General features: G+C 37.8%; 1 protein-coding gene across 1 annotated transcript in view; it reads left to right on the forward strand.

Annotated features, from left to right (window-relative positions):
- The window catches only part of LOC134750065 (nuclear pore complex protein Nup88), a 172,808-nt gene that overhangs the window by 97,705 nt on the left and 50,723 nt on the right, over positions 1 to 24,380 (forward strand). The window contains exon 2 of the mRNA XM_063685153.1: positions 8,498 to 8,667. Within this exon, the coding sequence (XP_063541223.1) occupies positions 8,498 to 8,667 (170 nt within the window). The remainder of the gene's footprint in view (positions 1 to 8,497; positions 8,668 to 24,380) is intronic.

Here is a 24,380-nt window from a genome sequence, read left to right on the forward strand (position 1 = left end):
TCTATCGGCTGACATGATGATGATGATGATGAATTTGTTTACATGAATGATTATTTTATCTAATACATAGCTTATTATGATTCTTAAATTACCTAAGTACCCGACGTTTACAATTTATTGCGTACATTTTAAGTGCTAGATATATTTATATATTATGGTTATTTAAGTTTACACATTGAATATAACATTTAGAACACTGACAAATCAAAAAATAGCTTGTCAATACTAACATAATGAGATCCGTTTAACAATATTTTTTGTTAAGTTTTACTTTCGGTTATGACAAAATTTCATTTGTAGTTTGTTTGCAGATAAGTCATACAGGATGGCCTAAAATTACATTGACTAAGTATTAGATAGCTGAAGGAAAATATTTTGAAGATAATGCGTTTTGTAGTAGTGTTCATTTATAATGAAATTTTATAAGACGTGTAAGTAAGAAACAAATTCCTATAAATTCTTTGTCAACATAGTTTTTGGGCCAACCTGTAATAACCAATAGGAAGCTAGAGGTCAGAACTTACAAATTAATGTCAATTTCAGCGTACTTGTATTGATGTAACCTAAAGAGACCCACCCATTACCAGTCCGCCGGACGATATCAGCCTGTCAGTTAGAACGAAAAGACAGTTCCGAACAACTGACAGGCCGATATCGTCCGGCGGAGTGGTAATGGGTGGGCCCCTTAAATGTGCTGCGAGCACATCAATAAAGTGTATGATAAATAAAATAATGTTCAAAGTATTTCGAAAACAGACAGCGCACCCCCAAAATCCGAACTGGATGCACGTAATCTTCGCAAACCGCCCGCCACGGTCACGTAAGCAAAACATTTAAAAAATCCGCAAGCACCGATCGCGATACCGGGCACGCGGTCGGAATAAATTCTTATATTATATCACAAATATAGAATAAAGAGGGGGGGTATTTTTTAATTGTAGTGGTCAGAAACGGAACGGCGTAAAGGCGGTATACAGGATGAGCTGTACTGTGTGAGAGTGGTCATTAAAATAATAAAATACAATCTAAGCACAGCACCTCATAATAATTGTTAGTAACATAGAAAATAAAATAAAAACTAGGTTTATTAGTATGATAACATTTGCAATTAATGCGTATTTATTCTACAAAATTAACTGAACTTACAAACTTAAAAACTAAATCTAAAAGGGAACAGGATTCATTAAATAAATACATTTTCCATTACAATAAATACACTGAACTTTTTTTAATCAATAAAAAATATTCCCGGACTTAACACGCAGATGCTGTCGGTTTATTAGTTTCAGCATTCTCTTAGAAGAAAATGCATAAATAAAGCTTTCCATGTAAAGCTTTATAATTTATTAATTTATTGGAAAGGAACTAAATAATTAATTTAAGAAAAATCGCGCCATATCTGAAAATCACACAATGGATTTTTTCCTGACCCATTCATTCGCTCAACCTGTATACAATTTCGTTTTAAATAAGCAGGGTTATAGCGAATGTATGAATCTCGAATATTAATACGTTCCGTAATCCCGCCTTTTTTATTGTACTTTGAGATTTGCATTTGTTTTTATGGCGGATGAGGTAATTAAGACTTAGCCATGTGGAGTTAATGTCCCGGTCGAAATTACGATATATTGTTGCAGTAATAATTCGGTAGTAAATCGCTTTTTGGCGATAAGGCCACTGACTGCCTTGATCTTTAATACCTACATTGTTATTTTAACTATAAAACTCCCGTGAGACTCAAACATATTAGATTATTTTAAACCGGGTCACTCACGTATTATTAAGTCGAATAGCTCGACATGTTTCGGTCCAATTTACGAGGACCGTCTTCACGGACACAGCGGCGGACGGGCGGGTCTTAACATGTCGAGCTATTCGACTTAATAATACGTGAGTGACCCGGTTTAAAATAATCTAATACCTACATTGTTTTCTATTTTGTAGTAAAGAGTATTCTATATTTATTTCGTATACTTCAACACAAAGAAACTACACTCACTAGCTATGAAAACAAGTAATTTTGTGTGAATTTTTTATACAACGTTGCCAGTTTAAAGCTTGGTGCCGATACGTAACATTTCGGGACCTACTTTTTGGTACAACCTTTATATATAGGTCATCATCATCATCATCATGTCAGCCGATAGACGTCCACTGCTGGACATAGGCCTCCCCCAAGGCTCGCCACTCCGACCGATCCTGTGCCGCTCGCATCCACCGAATTCCCGCGACCTTCACCAGGTCGTCGCTCCATCTCGTTGAAGGCCTACCGGCAGTTCGTCTTCCGGTGCGCGGACGCCACTCCAGAACCTTCCGGCCCCACCGGCCATCAGTTCTGCGGCTATATAGGTACAAACATATAATTGAAGCAAGAAGAAACAGATTTATACGATTAATTAGAAAGAAAGAAAGAAAGAAAGAAAAGACATTTATTGTAAAGACCTTTTACAAACAGCGCCACCTCAGTTACAAAAAAGAACTTACATTAGATTTATAACGATTATTTAACTCGTTACTTTAATATAGTTCAGTCTATGAGGGTATTAGTTTACAAAATACACTACAAATTATCACGATACATTAGTATTTTAATCGACAAACACTAATCTAGACACGCTAAAATCTTATAATCATTACATTTCATTACATCTAACAGAACGCTATCTAGCAGTAACTAGTTGCATTAAAAACCATTGCAATTTAAGCAGCCATCTCGCTCTAACCCCCTCTTTCCTCCCCCCTCGACCCGCTGACCTGAGACGCCGCTAATCATGTTCCCGGATCCCGTATTGGTTTATTTAATGGGATACCCGACTTCTCGGTGAAGGTGGACGTTCCAATTTTGCTAGGAAAACGTAAGTTTCAAAATGGCGAAGAATTTGTCTTTGTAGTCTTTTTGTTGAAAAATTAGCACAAGAGTCACCTAACAGAATTTTGGATACCTAAAACCGCTTAAAGCTATTGCTAAATAAGTACTCATGGTTATTCACAACGAAGGAACTTAATCGAGTAAAATTAAGTTTTAAATTTACCTCCGAAGTTTCGAGGACGGCGTTGTCCCCGTGGTCTCGGAGAAGACTGGCTAAAGTTGATATCAATATCCTCAATATTTAGCCATATCCCACGTCACACGCGATATCTAATGGCAAGCGCGAAGCAAGTCATACCCCCCTAGTTTACATGGAGGTCATACTGAATGTGTTTTGCTATATGACCAAGACCAGAAAACGCGAATGAAAACTGCCTTTTGGCAACTAATTACCCTGTTGTGTTGGGGAAACCATTTTTTATAAGCTTTCCAACTTGACTAGCTCTTCATCATCTCGTTTTTTTATCTAAATTTCTGGTAACAGAATAAGAGCTATAAAAACCTGAACCAAACACCCCAAACCAATAATCGTTTCCATCCAGTACCTGCGTAATACAGTGAAATTTGAATAAAGTTCAGCACTCAACCCTTAAACCTGGATTACACGAGATCCACAGAAAACAAAGTGCATTAGCGAGTGATTATCGGAAAGAATCAAAGTGCGTTCACCCTACTGGGTGACCCACAAGGGGGTTGGGTGCAACTATAGGCGGATTGTACCGCTCGATCGATCGATTGTAATCTATTAGAGTGTAGATTAGGCTAAGTCTGAGAGTAGATTTTGTAATTTCTTTTTTTTGAAATAAACAGTTTAATTATTATTTTTAAGTCAATTTACACGAGTTTACACGGAATCTATACAAAACACTAGGTTATTAGACTTCAACTTGTCTTGATTAATCGTGATCCTTAGCTACTTATTACTAATTACTTAGTTAGTAAGTTACGTAGGTAAGAATGTAGTTAATTAGTGAGTATTAAGTTGCAGTGCCCTACAGCATAGCTGATGAAAATTATTATGTAACATCTTATTATGTACCTATGAAGGCAATAAATGACTGAATACTGAATACTGAACTTGTTGAAATTTTACACGAGTGTGGCCTAAAACACTTATATATTGGAGAAAAGAAATATCTAGAGAATAGAAATAACTTTTAAGAGTGACCCAAAGAAATTAAAATGCGCTGAATCCACGTTACCCACTGTCTTGAGCGACATTTTAAGTGGATAGTACCGCTCAAACCACAATTCCAAATACGCCAATCCAAACCTAAATATGAGGAGCTACGTACACTTGAATGCCCCACTTTAGGTTGGGGTGATTTTTCTAAATTCTTAAATACTTACTACTTTCTTATTACTTACTGCGGCGCGACGACTCGAAGTGGATCTTGGCCTCCGACACCTAAGACCGCCATGCTACTCTGTCCAAAGCCCTGGCCCTTTTCATAATCATAATAACAATCATAATCTTTATTGTCTTTTGGCCTTTTTTTTTGGCCCTTCTAGGAGAAAGTGAAGAGGATGTCTGCAGAGCTGTCCAGAATTTAGAGAGGGAAGCTGTGAAATTCTTAAATACCGCTTAAAATTGTATTTTACAGATGCGTTCTTTTTAATTATCATTAATTTGTCACTGATGCCATTTTTTATCAACAAGAGGTTCTTAACAATCTTTTGCAAAGACATCAAAATCCTTTCTTCTTCTCCTAGACATAGCTTCTTGATCCTCAATAAAGAATTATCATTTTATCATTTCTGTAACGCCGCTTGCAGTCGCGCTGCCAACACGGCTGGTCGACCTGAGCTACAGGCGATAATGGTGAACAATTTCACGGCTCGGCGGCTTGTTCCGATGCCATTTTTATCGGCAAGGGTTGGAGGCTTACGCTCTGAAGTTTTTGCAACATGGCAACATGCGGTGTGAGTTTTATGTTCGTTTTACCTGTGAACGATACATTTTTTATGTTTAGACTATTCTACAGGACTGATAGGCCAGTGGTATATCAGTGAGATCCCTCAATTGACGATACTCATGACATGTCTTGGACAAGATAAAACAAACACGATAAGAAACTGGCCCGGAGATGCTTGATATGCTGCTGGAGATAATTTAAAATAAGAGAGATAAGATTAAAACTGGAAAAGTTATTCAATTTAAATCAGGCTCCTAGTACGTGTAAATAGATTATGATCGGAAATTACCGTGGTTCCGCATTTCCATCATTGCACGGAAACTTTCCAAAAGAATTCCGTTGGACCAAAACAAAACTCCAATTAAACATCAATCGAAAAAAGTAAATTCTCGCTCGCCGCTCCTCCGATAGCAACGCCACTATCTCGCTCGGAAATATGATTAAGAAACTTTTTTAATCAATAAGATGAACAAAAAGGCAGAGGAAGCTCTTCCGCCGTTTTTTAGCCTTATTTCTCATTACGCGCCGCCTCGGCTTCCTCTTACGTCATAGTTATAATCATTTATCGTTTGATGGCCGGGCTTCGCTGTTAGGCCGGGAAATTGAAAAAGTTGATCGCCAAGTGTTAGCTAAGTGGGATGGGAATGATGGCTGTATGGTTTGGCTTTTTGATGATCAACTAATACTTGATTTTGCTAAAGTAGGAATGGACGTGTGATTGGCTCGCATCTCACGCAAGACTTTCACCTCATATCGCATGCACCACTCAGCGTGGTCTTCAAAATCGTATCAAAATCATAACAAATTGTTAAAGTATCGGGCTCATGATATCAGGCAGAAATTGAACCTATATTCAGAGCGGCATCCTGGATATACAACAATGTTTACCGTAACTAATTTAGCTGTTTTTCACTCACGTATTTTTAGTCACTCGCGCGACATGTTAGTGCTTGAAAATGGAGACCTAGGCTCTCCGAAACATGTCGCGCGAGTGACTAAATATACGTGAGTGAAACCGCTAAGTTAGTTAAGTTAATATGTCTCACGATAGTTTAAATTCGATTAATGTTTACCGTGTTTTCCCAATGATGTATACACGCTATCTACCTGTGTTAGGGTTGCCACAAGATTACCCCTGATATGTAAATTTTTGGTCTTTAGGATTGCGGGGGGACTTACGTGTCAGGGTTTTTTAGTAACCCAACCACTAGAAGCTACTACAAGTTTGGAGTGGCAGAGGAAAGGGAGTTATGCTGTAGCTACAGCATATGCTGGCGAGTTAAGGGCTAATGGCTCACGAAAGGTTTTCGAATAAAGAATTAAATGGGCGCTATTATACTTTATTATGGTAACGAGACGAGTAAATGGGCGCTTTGATACTTTATTATGGTAACGAGACGATTTCCAACATGGCCGCCAAGGAAATGTTAGTATTTTTAGAGTGATGTGTGGATTATTGTCCTAACCCTAACTATAGATATAGAGCGGCTTGGAGAGCACTGTTGACGAGTGTCCACAGTCGTCACGCCCCTCAGCCATGATAGATAGATAGATAAGACATTTATTTGTTGACATTGAACATGTTGTACATGAGGATACGACAAGGAAGAAGACAACCCTAACTTCGGTAGCTTACAATTCAAATTAGTTAACCCAAATTCCTAATCAAAGGTAAAATGCAGCTCACATGCAGCAGCATAACTCGCTATAAATACGGGCGCGTTATTGCAAGTGCAGTTGCAATTGCAATATAAATTAGCGGGCTTTAGTAACTTCGGCGCGTAATGGGCCGGAAAGATTTGGACTGTTTGAATAGCTGTTGTTTAGAATTGGTGGCTTTAGATACACGAGTTATGATCCTATGTAATGAACTGAACAAACTAAATCTAGTGGGATCCTATGGCTATGTTGCACTGAATGCATCAGATCTAAATAGTTGGTTAACAAACGGACGGTAACAAGTTTGTCGTTTCATAGACTATTGTCAACTTTTCCGTACAAAAATGTTGTAGCAAACACATTTAAATATGATGACTGACGTTTAGTGCAACCGGTCCGAATCATACATTGAAAGTTTACTTCTTTCTTCTTGTACTCTCATGTTACAATCCTTACATTCACTTAGAGAAAACCGGCTGAGCTAGCATTTTTTTTATGAATTTCTACAACTACGATTCATCGTCTCTCAGCTGCTTTCATTGTACCGCTGAGAGCGTACAGCCCATCTGATGGTAAGCTATCACCGTAGCCTATAAACGCCTGAAGATCCGGGGGTGTTACAGTCATCCTCAATAGTAGCACATGAAACAATGCGCCAAAAGTAACTGGTATTCCGGATAACTTTTACAAATATAGATACTACGACTTTACTGGCTCAGTGACCCAAAAAGGATCTTGGCCTCTGACACAAGAGAGCGCCACTCTGCCCTATTCTGCGCCACTTCACGCTTGTTGGGTATTCCGAGGGCGGACAGGTCTTTTAGGGCTTCGTCACTCCAGCGGTATCTGGGACGCCCAGACAGGGGGGTGTCACTACGCAGTTTAGGTACATTTGGCCGGCGCGCCTCCCGGGCAGGCGTATGGCAATGGGCTGCCGCTCGACTCGCGCGAATTGAAAATACATAATGCCTTCGAAACCTAAATCTATAGATATTGTTCTGCTTACGGATGTCTGAATAAACGGAAGAACAAGGAAGCAGAAATAACTTTTTTTTAATTCCGGACTATATTGACCGACATATTTTCAAAGGAATAAGTACTTCTGTGGCATAACTACCTCCGTGAGAATCAGATATACTGTCTCCGGATAAAAAAACTATGTTTACAGAGTCAACGTTTGTAATTCCTACATATTTATCTTAAAAATAATAAATCAGTAGGTATAGGTACAAAAACTTGTCAAGTGACAACCCCGTGCCGATACTCGCAGCTCAGTCATAAAACTGCGGCGCGCAAAGAAGATTCACGGTTCGTGCGCGGTTATAAGTTTCAATTTTGCTTGCAGGCGGCGAGTATAGGTATAATTTTATACCTAAATCTGACTTTTGTAAAGGAGTGAAATTTCTGTACGGTAGTACTATTAGTTATTCTGTGGCCCAGACGGACGTTTTCCGCCCGGGTGCCCCACATACGCTCTTCTCCCATCCTCTCTAGGTGACCGAGCCAGCGGAGTCGTGTGGCTTTGATCTCGCCAATTATACTGGGCACCGCAACCAGCTCCCTATTCTTCCTACTCCTCCAAGTTCCATCAAAACAAATATGGATGAATCTAATATTCACGTTCAAAATTATATCATTCACAGTCTTAATTATTCTACATATAGAACAATCTGTTACAGAATGGTACGACGCATTATTTGATCCCCTAGTTTTGATGCTGACAGTACATGCGCATCGCCGGCCCTTTAACAACCTGTACACTCCTTTTATGAAGAAGCCTATATTGTAATCCCAGCCGGGCTAGCACATGATTGGCGCGAGAATATCTCGCCGCGACATAGACTACCTGTCCCTCTTTAATTCATACAGTTAGTAAAAGACGGGTAGTCTATCTCGCGGCGAGATACTGTCGCGCCAATCATGTGCTCGGCCTACAGGTGAGGGACATATACAGTTTTGCAAGGAATGCTAAATTGTTATTAAAACCCTTGGTAGTCTTTTTGAGTATTATTTTTCTTCGTTAACTCTTATTGATATAAATGTCTCTTTACAGAAACTCTGCCTTCTCTCTTCGCCGCAGTACACAGTGGAACGCATCACCACCAGCGGCTGTGGCAGTCGCGTCTGCGTCTGGGGTTCCCGAGGAGTCACCGTAGTGGAGCTACCTTCGAGATGGGGCAGAGGAGGCCTGTTCGATGATGGCAGTCAGACCGTGCTGTGCAAGTAAGTGCTAAGAAATTGTATAAAGTAAATTTCCATCTTCTATACCAGTATTCTTCGCACCAGTGTTAATCCAAAGCACTGTGAAAACAATTAGTCTGGTCATATTTTTGACAAAATCGATTTCGACTGGCAAATCGTTACTTTTTGGCAACCGGGTTTTTTATCCTAATTTGACCCCGCTGAATCCGAATTTGCCGGTTGCTCGATCGAAATCTTGACCGGAAGTGAGATATTCAAGATGGCGGCCGTTCATTCATCGCAGAACCTCAAGCATTCATAACACAACGTCCAACCATCCACTCGTACACACGACAACTTACCATTAGTATCACATAACATATAAATATGTTATGTAGGTAGCTAAAAACTGACTGGCAATTAATCTAGTCCTGAAGGATTTCAAGGCAACGATGATGAATTCATATTGCAACACCCATATCCTTACTGCATCCTCCGAAGCCTAACCTCGAACGCGATAGTGCATCATAATAAACTTACCCAATTAACATATAGCTTTCATAACGGCAGATAAGTTAGCTTATACCCTGTTCAACAGAAATCACAGAAAGTAGTGAGTTTCAACCTCCTTGGCGCTGAATTTATTGCTGACTAGCTTTTGCCCGCAACTACGTCTGCGTGGAATCAGTAACAGCAGCTAGAGTAAGTTTAGCGCCTGGAGAAAGTCTTATAGCAATCATTCAATTTGAGCATAATATGCATACAAATTATCGGACAACTCATTAATTATCTCAATTCCACCCCGCTTTTCACCCTCTTAAGGGATGATTTTCGAGATAAAAACTATGCTATGTTCTTCCCCGGAACTCAAACTATCTCTATGCTAAATTTCAACTAAATCGGTTCAGCGGTTTAAGCGTGAAGAGGTAACACACAGACAGACAGATTTTCGCATTTATAATATTAGTATGGATTAGGAAAAAATAAAAAAAGGTCAAACTACCAGTAATTATTTTTGACGTCAAAATAAAGGTTAACGTCGAAAAGACTAAAATCAAACAAGATTATGCATCATAATAAACCCAATTAATAACGCCTCTTTCATAACGGCAGATAGGTTGGCGAGGCACGTAAGCGTGTATTTTCTACTATCACGATAAATTTTGTTACCTATTAAGCTTCTCGAAGCGGCTATAATGCTAGCCCGAGGTAGCGATTAAGGCATAGATTAGGGCAGACGTTGTTTGAAGACGCGACAGTGACACAAGCAAAGAGTGCTTAAGTTATTTGTCATGTCAAGAAGACTTTCCTAAATATGAAAAAATGACCATGACAAAAAGCACGATTCTGTAATTTAGAATGCCTTTTGCGCCGCGGCAAGTTTAGAACAGGTGTTTTGGCTTTCATTTGTCAAAGTTTGCAGTCTTGTAAGTTTTTAAACAAGCTTAAAATAAATTAAAAACTGTAATAGATGTCATATATTAAAGAAAAAGTGACGAAGCCCTCCAGTGGTGAAGGCCGGATTCGAACCGGCGTCTTTAGCTATCGCGACTAACGCCATGAACCCCTAGGCCACCCCGCCATCGCCGTTTTTTTTTTTTTTTTTTTCTTTAATATATGACATCTATTACAGTTTTTAATTTATATATAATCAAAATATTTAATAAAATAATTTGATTTGTTCCCAAACTTGTTCAAGCTTAAAATAAATTTGCTAAATTGAAATTTCATGCAATTGTTAAGTAATTGTAAGTAAATAACTACTACGTAATTTATTTAGTAGACCTGTTGAACACAAAAGTCTTTTCAACGATCAATTTGAAATACTGTACGCAACTACGCATATCATAGTTTTGCATAAAGGTAGGGGACGACTATCTCTTAAACTAACACACAAGAGAGTTCTTAAGGGGCCCACTGACTATCAGTCCGTCGGACGATATCGGCCTGTCAGTTAGAACAAAAATTTGACAGTTCCGAACAACTGACAGGCCGATAACGTCCGGCGGACATCAGTCCGTGGCTATCAAGTCACTGCGCCCCTTAAGTATATGTTTGACCGTTAGATTATTATCAACTATGCTCAATATAATCGTAATGGTTCACTTACTACGTGGCCGTAAGTAACTTTCTTAACTAAATACATCACTGTCTTCACAGATGCGACTTCCTTATAGGCACTAACTGATGTTACACCACATCTCTACTCTCCCCCCTCCCGCGCCCAAGTCACCACTCTTTTGTACATGTTATTAGGCGGCTATATCTCCCGATTTGCATATTTCGGCAGTAAAATTAATTCGAAGATTTGCCCGCATCCGCGATCCAGACTTCTTGGGGGGGTTTGGATTTGTGCATTACGGAGTTCGGGGGTGTTTTGGTTTTTGATTGAGGCTAAGAAGATTTTAGATTCACTGTGTTCGATTATATAAGAAAAGTGTCAATATGTAAGAATAGTCAATATTGAGGACCATGGTATAGTGGTGCTTCTTGGAGAGCGTTGGGAAATAAGTGCCTGCAGTCGTCTCGTGCCTTAGTACGGAGGTTAACACATTCGCAGACACGAATGCTATAGCAGTAGTCTTTTGTTTCCTTTGACCTATGACACATGACGTCACTTACCGTCCGCAACGTGTGAACAAAGAGTAGATTTGACTAATTAGAAGGACAGGTCCTACCACCGAAATATATGTATACTTTTATTTAAAAAATGTTTACACTTTGACTTGTGCTACGCTCGTTGTTTCCTTGCTACGAACACTTAAAGACAGCATACCACCTTCTACGAGTTTTGTAGCCGAAGTGCTACGAACATTTGTGACGTAGGGCTCTACATACCTTGAATGCTTCTGAACAATGATCTTTGACAGCTTTTTAATAGTATAGCATGTCACTAAATTCTTGGTACGAGTATGTATTTTGATTAGAAAAAATACACCTCAATTTTTTTAAAGATGAGTTACACCGTGGCAGAGATGGGCATTAATCGATTAATCTTTTAGTTAACTAATCAATCGATTAAAAATATCAATCGTCATTTTTTAATCGCGATTAATTTAGTTGCGATTAAATTAGTTGTGAGAATGTTCGACTAACAACTAAATTAGTTTTAGTTTCAATCGACTAAATTTCACGATTAAATCTATATTAAAACTACGTAGTCGCCCGTTTTTGCATTTTTTATCTTGCAATATGTAACTACAAGTACGTATGTATGTAACATACGGAGGTACTCGTATGTTGTAACTATGTTAGTTTGGGTAGAATTTTGCGACTTATTTTGAAGCAGATATCTTCATCCGATTGAGCTAAAATTATGTATACACGTTTAATTTGAAATGCTTGAATGACAATGCAAATAATGCCATAATATTATTATAACGATATATTGGTAATAACGACAAATAGCGAAAAACTGCATTGTTTACAAATCGCAAACAATAAAGTAGGTTGGTGCATTATTAATACTTTGAATTATACGATACTGAGTAAATCTTAGACATAGAAACTATCAATATTTTGCTGTCTCTGACAATAGTAAAACTCTTTTTAGTGTCATGCGGTGACAAAACAATGGGATAATCCTACTTACCTGGAACTGGAAGTTGTTTGTTGCATTTTGGTGCAAGTGCCGACGCATCTTCTAAAAATAACACGTTCTATTGAATGACACATCTGCATGTTGTTTATTATCTACGCGGTCTATTTTGTTTTCAACGTGTGGTCATTAAACTTACTTACTTTAGTAGCAAAATAATAGTGAGAACAGATCTCACTCCTTAGAAACGGTCAAAATATCGTAAGTAATACATGACTATTTTATTTTTAAACATCCGTTAAGATGTCCTAATCAGTCTGTCAACATAGCCATACCGAGGTATTCTATTCAATTTGCTTCTAACATTAGTCGCGAGAAAATAGTCTAACTAATTAGTCGATTACAAAATTTAGTTGTCCGAAATCAGTCGGCAACTAATTTAGTTGCAACTAAATTAGTTGCACTCTATACAACTAAGATTGATCAATCGTCGTTTTCAATCGTCAGTCGCAATTAATTCTTGTAATCTTAATCGTTAATCGTTAGTCGATTACATTTTGCCCATCTCTGCACCGTGGATGCGCGTCATACAAACACTGCCCCTTCCAAGTTTTAATTTTAACACAACACTTGTTTATAGTTTTATCAACTATTCAATACACAATCGAAAATCAAACGTTCAAAAACAATGCGGACGTAATCAAAGGTTTGTCGCAGACAGCGGACAAACAGTCCTGAGCAAACAGGGGTCACAAGTTCATCCCATTAACACTAACTACACATTTATATTCCTTATTTCAATGGGCTAAGGTCTAACTGTGATCAGTTTATTGCTTCTCTATTGTTCCAAGTGGAGGATTCTTTCACCATGTACGGAGAAAAGGGAAAATGTCATAAGGAATGATCTGGACTTGTGTCCTTTAGTGTGGAACTAATCAAGTATACAACTTAACAGTGACCCTTGACACGTTAGGAAAGCGGGAGAAAGCTATTTTATTGATACAAAGAGTTGTGCTCAGACGTAATTAACACTGTAAAACACCCGTAACACTCGAAACAAGTTAATAATTTATGAATAGGTCATCTATGACTATAAATGTTTCGTTGATAACAAAGATAGATATAACTACGTAATAGATGGATACAGTCTAAGGAAAAAACGTGCCTCGAAAATCACGAAAATTTGATTCTCGATCAGATGGCGCCACTAGTTTTGGCCTACTCTCGTATAGAGGGCGTTGACTGTTTCGTTTGTTATTTATAATTTTAACGCATACCAGTGAAAGAACATGGGTCAAAATCATATAAAAATAATTAATGCAGATAAAAAAAACATTTATCCATATTTAAATACATTTTAACGTATTTTTATAAATCTTCATTATTAGTTTTAAAGTATGTCGATAGATGGCAGTGAATTTAGTGGTTACAAAATTTACTATGACAGTACCGCTCTATCTTATTATATCCTCATTGGTTGATAAGGAGTCATCGGGAGGTTAACCAAGTCCCAGAGCCCGATTGAGATTTAACAACTTGTTACGGGTTTGATACGACTTTGAAGATCGCTCACGCTAATTGGTGCATGCGAAATGCAGTAAAAATCGTGCGAGACACGCGTCAATCACCAACACGATCAATAAGGTCACATCAAAACCATTTTAAAATCATTAAACGTCGTTAAATCAGAATCGTGATCCCAGATGTTTCCCTGGCTCCCATCGGCGAATTAAGGTGGTCAAATTTTTATCGTCGTAATTAGGAATCTAACAGGTATGTAAGTGCAGGAGTGACGCTGAATAGACGGCAAAATGCCAAACATCATGTCCGCAGTTCCGTAAAATTAAAAATTCTACCAATAAATCGCGACAGTATTAAGAATACACGGCGAACGTAGCCAGCTTGCTTTTAATAGTACAGCACGTTGCAGCGCTAAGATTCATAAGGTAATGCGGCCCGCGATAACGGGTTATCAAAGAAATACGCCGCCGGGTGCGCGTACACACAACGACACACGGCTCGGTTGAATGATAGCAAGATTTTTCGAATGCTTAATACTTACTTTATTAGCTCAGCGACCCAAAATGAGACTTGGCCTCCGACACAAGACAGCGCCACTTTTCTCGATCCTGTGCGACCTCTCGCCAATTGGTGACTCGAAGTTCGCGCAGGTCCGCCTCCACCATGTCGAACCAGCGATACCTGGGGCGTCCGATAGGACGTCTTCCTGCTGGGCGGCCCAGGTATGCTCTTTTCACGTTCCGATCCTCATTCATTCTCTCGAGAATGCTTAATAAATAAAAATAAAATAAAAATAAAAATTATTTAATTCAGACTTTCAAAAAATCCATATTTTGTTAGTAATACTTAAACTAGGGAACCTATAAACTAAGTGTTAGTTATAAACTAAGTGTGTGTTAATAGTCGCCACCGAAATACTAACTAGAGATTACAATTAGATTTAAAAATCCCAATAATGATTTTGATTAATCTGCGTCCGCGGATAAGCAGTCAAAACCTTTCGACCCTATGTTCACCACCTTATTGATTGAATTTCAAAAATTCGAACTCGATCTCATTGTTAGAACTTATGTTTCACTCATTCAAAATTCCCCAACCTTCAACGGTTTCTACTGTACGACGTCCGTCATTGTCTTTATAACCCGACTGTTTTATATGCACGCTGACTAAAAAAAAGTGCATTCCCGTTACCAGGGAGATTTTGTGACTATACTGAGCAACTTTTACTATGGGATAACAATCACGAAATCGCGAAAAAAAAATTTACCCTTCCATAGAAAATGGACCAGCCAAAATACCATACCAATAGCCATAGTAAAAGTTGCTCAGTATAATCCGAAAACCTCCCTGGCAACGGGAATGCACTTATTTTTTACCCATCCTGTATATTTTAATAACAAAACTTCCGTGAGACACAGATATTAAATATATTAATAACGGGTCACTCACGTGTTTTAAGTCGAAAACGCTCGACATGTTTCACTCCGTACCGAGGAGGACGCAAGCTCCTGATGACGCTCCTCGGTACGGAGTGAAACATGTCAAGCGTTTTCGACTTAAAACACGTGAGTGACCCGTTATTAATATATTTAATACATCCTGTATATTTAGATAAAGCTGTACGAGTCAGTTGCAGAGAAAAGGTATACAAGTTTGTAAGGTGGTAAGCTAATAGCATTGCTGACGGGTAGGTACACAAGTGTACGTTCGATTGGTCAATTTACTAGCCAATTTGATTTTTATAGCAATTTTATACTAAAATGACAAATTCTTGTACGATCTGAGAGGTGGGAGGAATTTGTCATTATGAATTTACATTTTACAGAAAATAAACACCTAAGTCCCAGCTTTTTTAAACGTCATAGTCCTAGAGGCCTGCATGCTGCAAGACATGGAGCGGGCGCAGACTAACATATCGACAACCCAGGACAGAAAAACCTGGCGCCTTCGAACGAGGAGGGCCGACCCCAAATAACGGGACATGGCAAAGAAGAAGAAGAAGGAGTCCTTGAGGCCTCTTGTTAATTTTTTTTGCACATAATAAATATTTGCTGTCAGTCCTGAACAGACTATTTACAACTCTATGGACTGTCAGAATACTCCGCGCGAGCATTCAAATTTGAAAGCGGGTGGCATCTAACATTTTGTACCGAAATATGTACCATCGGTGTTTATTACTATAGTACTTTACTTAATGCTGGGACTGAAAGGTGACTTTTATTATGTACAAAATTTGGTACCGCAGGACTTAGGAGCTTGAAACGTGAGTTAACAACAAAATAGCGCTCAAAATGTACGCGCACAGTTAAAGTCAAATCCCCGCGCTGCAGACGGCCAAGTTCCCGAAACATCTTAGCATAATTACCGTAAGGGTGTTTATTGCTAATATTAGTTGTGCGGATTAATACTGAGCACGACTATTATCGCCGAAGACAGCCGGGATTATAACAATGGCTGCACTTTAGTTCTTATAATGCCGTTTAACGACGGGCGCTAATAAGCGTAGGTAAATACATAAGAGTATTAGCATGCAGGCTTCTACGAAAACTAACATAATGTACTACCTAGTCATAATGATAATGTAATACGTAATGCGCTGATATCTGAGCGATAAGAGCTCGTTCACACGGACCGATTCTTCGCAGGAACTGTTTATTGTGGGATCCGATTTAGTAGCAACAGTATTTCAATTCCCGCGTTCACACAAGCGTATGGTTACAGAATCTAGCAATAAAACGAATCCTCCAAAATGTGTCATCCGATTTTGCGACTACAAATCGGTCCAGTCGTTCGGTAAAATGCCGGATCCGATTCAGTGGCATCAGTATTTCAATAATTGCATTCACACAAGCTCGGATCAAGAATCCTGCATATAACCAGATCCAGATTATAAAACCGGGCGGCCATGTGAATACACTACCCGGTTTTACAGGATCCGATAGTTAGTAGTAAAAAACTCCGTGTCCGAAGATAACGTCGTAGTGCAAAGTCGGCTCGTACTGATAAGTTTTTGGGGACTTAAGCACAAAATATGGTTAGATATTTACCAGTCGGTGAAAAATGAATAGTGAAGAAATCTGTGTACATCTACAGAGTATTCAGAAGGTGTATGTGAAGTTCTTTACAATAGGTATTGGGTTGGTACTCTCAATTATAACGAACATTGCCTCCCACCCATTTAAAATTAGTTATAGTTGCTTAAATATAGCAACTGTTTCATTTTCACTACGATTATGTCAAGTACCGTGATGCTCATTTGTCGAAGATAAAATAATATGAATAGTAATATAGTTTGCAGCTTTTCATTAAACTTAAAATTCTTTTTTTTTCTTCACATTAGACAAAGTAGAGTATTAACGTAATATCAGTTTAATTTCTATTTAACGTCCACACAATATCTCGCACAAACAAAACACAGACCAGTTCTAATTCCAAATCGAAAAACGAATCTCCATTGAATTTGCACTCATTAAATGCTTACATTCCTCAACACTCCTGTAATTACAGTGCATATCGACTGTTTCCTCTTAAAACCTCTTATTCCTTTTAACTTCTCCATAGCATTTACTGCCTTATTTAGTAGATCATACAGCTCACAATTCATTGAAGTAAAAAACACACATATGAGCTTGTAAAAATTTACAGCGCATCGAGTCTTTTTTACCTTTCTATCCCTCCCTACTCAACATAATTATCTTTAATACCCCCCATTCTGAGTTATCCAGGTTGCTTTGCTATCTTTGTATTATTTTTACCCTGCTTCTAGTGAATGAAGTAATTTTAGAGACTTGATTTGGTATTAGAAAGCAGGTATAATAGTAATTTCATTTGAAAAATCGCTAGATAATCAAATTAATATCAAAATAAATCTTCATGTTAAAATTTGTGTTATTAAACCATTGTTTTAAAACAAAAACCTTAAATCAGATTAGCTCCTCTCAAGCTATATTTCTCTGACATCTTACATGATAAAAGCTAAGTGTAATTGAATGCCACGGCTCGAAAATAAACCATATATACTACAAACAGAAACCTGTCAAATGACCTGTTAAAGGAATATCTAGTCGGTATCGCTCCTGAAACTAGCAATTGGCAGCTTTTGATCCCAAGCCAATTTTTTTTTTATTGGGCGAAGGCCTCTCCTCGTTTCCTCCATTCAAACCTGTCGTTTGTAGTTTCCCGCCAATCTGGATAAAATGCGACCAAATCGTCCCGCCGTCTCCTTTTCGGCCTGCGTGCACCCCGGCCAGCACCATCTATATTGATCCCAAGCCATACTTAAGTATATTATTTGCTTATCCTTTTAAACATCAACAAGTACCTTACCTATATGTCCCTCATCCACAAAAGCCCACTCAACATCAAAACACAACAAAAGCAAACGATCAATAAATAGTGATACTCCGTAATCCTTTGACCGCAACATTCCGAACCCAACCGAATCGTCCCGTAAGACTCAATTACACCGCCCTGATTTACCCGCGACACAACCAATTTGTAAACCATGTCCGATCGGAGAAAACTATACATCCTACCTGACTGCGCCAGATACAACTCTATCCCAAAGCAACAGAATTCATTTTAGCTACATGCTTGTAAGCGTCACCTTCCAAGTCGATCTTGTCTAGTCATGCGAGTGATGACCATCGATAACACAATCGTTTTTCAATTTTAAATCTAAAGTAACTAGGAATAAGGAAGAAAATGCAATGGCGTGGCTGCGACTTAGTACGGTGCAAATGGACCCCAATTATAGGCCACAAACTATTTTATCTAACACCCGTGCGACAACACTAATCTTATTAGAATCTATTGGAATTGGAGGTTTGGGTGGATGGAGTACCTTTGTTAATTATTGGTGGTTACATTCTGTTTGTTTTAATTGCTTGGGGATATTCATTAGTTTAGTGCTTAGTTTTGAGAAGTAATAAATGAAATAATTAACATTTGCTTGATGAAAGTACTTTTTTTTTAGATACAAAGTAGAGTACAAGTGTCTAGATATCGGGGGAGACATTATTGTTGCTAATAATGAAAACATTTATTTTATCAGAAATATCATCAAATCACGTAGCCATCGTAAAAATACTTTTGTGGGTTAATGTAAAATTCTTGTCATAAGTCTCGGAACAAGCTGTGTTATCCATTCAAAATTGATAATAATTTGTGAGTTTTGACACCTTTGACCAAATCACCTTCCTAAACTCTAATGTCCTTTTGACAAATTGAAATAGAATATTTAATAGAATTATAGAAGGTTCTTATGACTCTGGGACTTAAGGGACTATGTTCATTTATTGATGAAATCGTTTATTAATTTAAAATCCGGAATATCACACGAATCCACTTCCTTGCGAACTCCGCATTGATTTGTGCCCGCGGATCCCGAACTGGGGGTTCTTAAACCAATTTGCCGTTTAATCCGCACCCCGACGCCTCCCCCGATCGTATAAACAAACATAAATCTTTATCTTATCTGATCTTTAATTCCTTATTGGTTCTTCTTTGGACACTATTCGTTTGAGATTGTTCCGGGAATTAGGTGTAAGGAAGTTGTTTGGTCTTTGTTTAAAGCTCTTTTCAACTTTAATAGGACGATTTCAACTTAATATGTTGTTACAATACGACCTTTACACGACTCGCAGTGTTCATCAATAATCGCGAGCGATCGTATTGTATAAATATCAAAACCATAATAGATTTTCAAGTCCAAATACAGTTCTAGGCATATTAAAAACGAATGAAAGTTTGTATCAGTGTGTCCCACAGAAGAAAGGAACCATAAAAACTTAACATTGGCTGAGCTGAATTTAAATTTTAAATTGTAAATACATGGTATCTACCTAAAAAGGATAAAATTTAAGTAATATCTTTTAAATTACATTGTGGTCTAAAAAACGTCTGTGCGCATAATTGCAGAACTTCTTTTACCTGTACATTTTCTAACGCACTTCATTGCTTGAAATAACACAGAATACTTTATCTACGTTCCTCCATTATTAATTAAAAACCACTGACCCACTATTTTTATACAACAAAATAATATTATAATGGCTAGAGAGCCAGATACCTAGGACAGAGGTCCTAGGTAATTAAATCCTTGTGCATGTTTAAGAAAAAATATTCTACTATATTATGTTTTTATTTTTGTAAAAGGGGGATGATGGAGTAATGTATGCTTGTAACAGAATGCAACTACAGACTCTTTATAATAAACCAATGCATATGGGAGTGGCAGTGACAGCGAGCGTCGTTTCTAAGTACAGACGCTGTCAGATGAGAATGAACTGTGTAACTAGGCATAGGCATATTAGATTTCTCTCTCTTGTCTGGACGATTAAGTGTGGTGCTTATGTAAAACTTATCTAAGAGGAATACTATAATAAACTCGGTGTTAACAGAAGAAACGTTTTATTACTAAACATTACAATCTTTCGTCTACCGGAAAAGATATAAATGCATTTTTACAATTATGTTAATGCTTAAATTGAACTTAAAATTACAAGTAAGTATATAACTAAGCACCTACTTGTCGCAACTGTTTTCTTTATAAGATATAAAATTGTGTAGGCAACTACACAATTCAAAAGCAACAAACTATTGAGACGTAAACACACAAACCATCAAATCTATGTTTACAATATTAGTGCGGAGCGCTTAATAAAGCCTGTATATCAAGTGACCGATTGGCAAATATGGCTGCAGTCAGTTTGTTTAGGCCAGTGGACGGTGCCGACGGTGGTCAAACAAGTAGTGTGGTTAGCGGTAGATTATGAGATTATGATATCTTACATGTGTTTACGCAGACTTTATGTGGCCCTTCGTATGTGTTCTTGTTTATGTTGTTGATTACTTACTTATCTTTCTTTTATTGTGCAAACTATTTTGAATCTTAGGTGCCGTTGTATTTTGAATCCTTCACAAAACATCAATTGTGCAGCAGTTACAGCTCGTCATTGCTACATCTTTTTCAATTTCGTTAATAAAATCAGTCAACAGGGCATTTTGATTCATATTTCTATTGCCCTAATCTGTGAATCAAAATTTTGTCTAAACCCTATGCCATTATTCACGGAATATCGAATCTTTTGCAATTTATTTCTAAAGACAATCTTGTCATCGCCTTCACTCATTTTTTCTTCCCCAACACTTTCAATCAAACTCCCCTCTATTTTCACACGGTACCCTTACAGCTTACCAGATGTCTTTCACCCTTTATTGTTTTATCCGGTAAAACACCGAAAAATACCTTCCAACTTTTCCTAAGAATTTCTTTCACACGCCCCAATTTGGGTACCGTAATCGTCCCCTATTGAGTGTACACCGCAGCGATTTGCGGGTAGATCACACAAAGAATCCCTTTTTTATCCCTTTACCTTAGGGAGGCACCCCCGAGCCACTGGACTGCATTACCGGTATCGATGCCAAATTGGGGTTGTCGATTCTTGTAGAGGTTAAAAAGGAATTTGGTGTCACTTGTAAGGAGGGACCGTCTTTATTGAATTTCTCCTTTTTAAGATTCACGTCTTGACTTCTCAGGACCTTTTTTCCGATTGGTGGGCTTTTACGTTTTGTGCTATTTATTAACAAACAAAATCTGAGACATAGAACAAGCGCGGGATGCAATAATAGTATGTCATTTCGGCACCTAGATATGCTGCATTAGCAATAATTTATCCTTTGACGAGCGATTTGTCTATAACGTCTGATAGTTTTAAATTCAACGGTATATAATACATATTGCAGGGTACTAAGGTAGATGCCATACGAGTCACGTGCCCGACGAAGTTTTTTTTTGTGAAATGGCTCTAAACATTTTCGTATGAAGCGTATTCTACTGTTTAAATGAAATAGTGCAGCTCTTTTACATAACTGATTTCTATACTATTAATAAAGAAGAATACAAATGTTGGTCGTGTAATAGCATAGGATTCGCACTCTACTCCTTTGTCGCCCGGGTGGTAATAAAAAAACCCTTTGGATAGTTATGTCCCGCAATTAACGTCCACACAATCCGGCTGCGAATTCCGATCTCCCGGGTCAGCTTTAAACGAAAAACAACCGAGCCATCCACCGAAAGGGTATGTGATGAAAAAGGCATAATGTCCACGTACACTTGAGGAGTAGCAATGAAATTACAACCGGCGGCCGCGGCCGGTGCGCGTAATATCATTCCACACGAGTCTTGAAAACGAAATTAAATTTTGCATGAAATGAAACAAAATACAAAGAAAGTGGGGGAACAAAGGCAAAGTGGCGCCCAACGTGGGGCCGCGGTTAGTTAGCCGCCAACCCGACTTATCGCGGTGCGCCCAGTGTGTAATTTGTTTCTAATCATATTACATTTTTTATTTTTGTGTCTTGCTTTGTAAAGGCAACAGTACACTTGCGTGCAAAATTATATATCTTCAGGGCTTCAGCATATTAACACCGAGATAATTTGTTTCAAGCTTTCGGTGTCGATATTGATTTTCGAATCATATATTATAATTAAAGTCCAGTTGTAGTTAACTGTTGCTTAATGTATAGCATGTATAATTTTAAATGAAAAAGTAATTATATTCATAGATCATCAAATTCTCTGCGTCTTTGTAAAAAAAAAAATATTAGGATACCAGCAAAAAAGGAATTTGTTGTAATGTATAGAGCTCAGACCTATTTTGTACATATGTTATTAATTAACCCTTTCATATTTTAACGAGAGCGCCCTTATAATAATCCTTCTATGCTTAATATTAATGTATCCCCTACCGCACCCATTTTTCCGTACCCAATTTTTCGCGAACCGCCTAAGAACAAAACTACACGTCCGTCCACATGTCCATTATTAATCACACTCAACTCGGGTTAATTAGCTCTTTTCATAATACAAACGGTTTCTGAATCCCACTCGAAAATGTACGCAGTCATAAATACAGCGATCTCCGAATTTCAGTTTTCGGCAACCGACTTAATAATTTAACGTAGGCGCGCTTGTGTGCAAAAATGAATTTTCTAATGTGAATGAAAACTTAGTCCCGCCCACGCCGGCAGCAAAATAATTAAAGCATAGCATTAAAAATTCTTCCAGTGAGCACTGGTCGTCCGGATATGTGATAATATTAATATGAGCCCGGCTTTATGTGTTCTTAGATATTCGTTTACATTCGAAACTCGAATGGGACTCGTATTTACATTTATGATAATCCGTGATGGCGTTTGCGATGCTTGTTTGAGGGACTTGTGGTATAAGTACTACAATTAGGTCATTTTCTTTACTTAATGCACTTTTATTGGTGATTGTCAAATGTTGAAACCTGTCACCATTTGAGGCTAGCTGCCTTCGTTATTTCCTTGTATTACTTTTTTTAATTCGTTTGTAATCATTATTGTTGATTGTCATTTGTTAATTGATAACTATGGTCATTTAATACGGGTCAAATAGGAAATTAAAATAAATGTTGAAACCTTTTTTTTTATGATATAGGAGGCAAACGAGCAGACGGATCACCTGATGGTAAGCGATTACCGCCGCCCATGGACACCCTGTCAAAATTTGAGGCAAGCTGCCCTTCGTTATTTCCTTGTATTACTTTTTTTTATTAGTTAGTAATTACGGATATTGTATGTTTTCGTGAGGTCAAGTATGTGTTACTTAGGTCATGGCCTTTCCTTACCAATACAAATGTGACATTATTAACAGAAACAGCATTAACTATTGGTCGAATTTTTGCAGTTTTCAATGTAGATAACGGTGTGGGTGACGGTACAAGCCTTCAAAATCATTACAACCTTTTTTTGTCATGTCAAAGTTGCTAGTCAGTTTAGAAAATGTTTCCTCTTTTAATATGGCTTCTTCAAATTGTGTTGTCTCTAGCTACGCTCGAGTGTTTTCATCATCCACGTGATCCTTATATTATTGTATAACATACCTATCATATTATTGTTATCACGTTAGTAAAATTCAGTTTGTTATATTAAATTGTTAACATATTCCGCAAAAGTATTGATATTCCCGATTCCATTTAAAATGAAGGATCTCACTTTTTGGCTCGCCGGGCGCGCTTCGCTCCAATGAATATGTATGACTGCGCTCCGCTTAGTTTTATTATACTTAATATATAACTATATTATTGGACCAGTCTGCCTCCCGTTGATGTAGGTTCGGTTTTATTTAGCTGTGAGATATCATGCATATGTAACTAGGAATACTAGGAATTATGCTAAAAACTTTGAAAGGAGCGTGTTGGTTCTATAGACTCGTCTATATTAAAAGCAGACTTCTGGTAAATTTGTGTAGACGTTAATTTAATAGAAAGATATCCTTACTCATTTGTTCTAAATCATTCTCTAAGACACATTTTGAAGAAGTGACACTAAATTTAATGGTGTTGCCGGTGATCTATTGGAAGGACAAGATAAAGATAAAGAAAGTTTATTATTCAAGAAGGCATATTACAATGCGCTTATGAACGTCAAATAAAGCTACGCCGGCTCTAACCCTACTCCTCTGCCCCGAAAAGATTTAAATGGACACCCTGACACATGGACCCTTAGACACTTGAAAGCAATGAAATTAAGTTAATTATAAGGCATTATCTGTATTTAGCTGATTCAATTCAAAGGCACCTTCAGAACATTTTCTTTGCTGTGAAAAAAATCAAACTTAAAAAAAGATACGGCTGTTTAATGCCGCAAAAAATGTAAATCGCGACAC

This window comes from Cydia strobilella, chromosome 19 (assembly GCF_947568885.1).
Source record: "Cydia strobilella chromosome 19, ilCydStro3.1, whole genome shotgun sequence".
In the NCBI taxonomy this organism is placed as follows: Eukaryota; Metazoa; Arthropoda; class Insecta; order Lepidoptera; family Tortricidae; genus Cydia; species Cydia strobilella.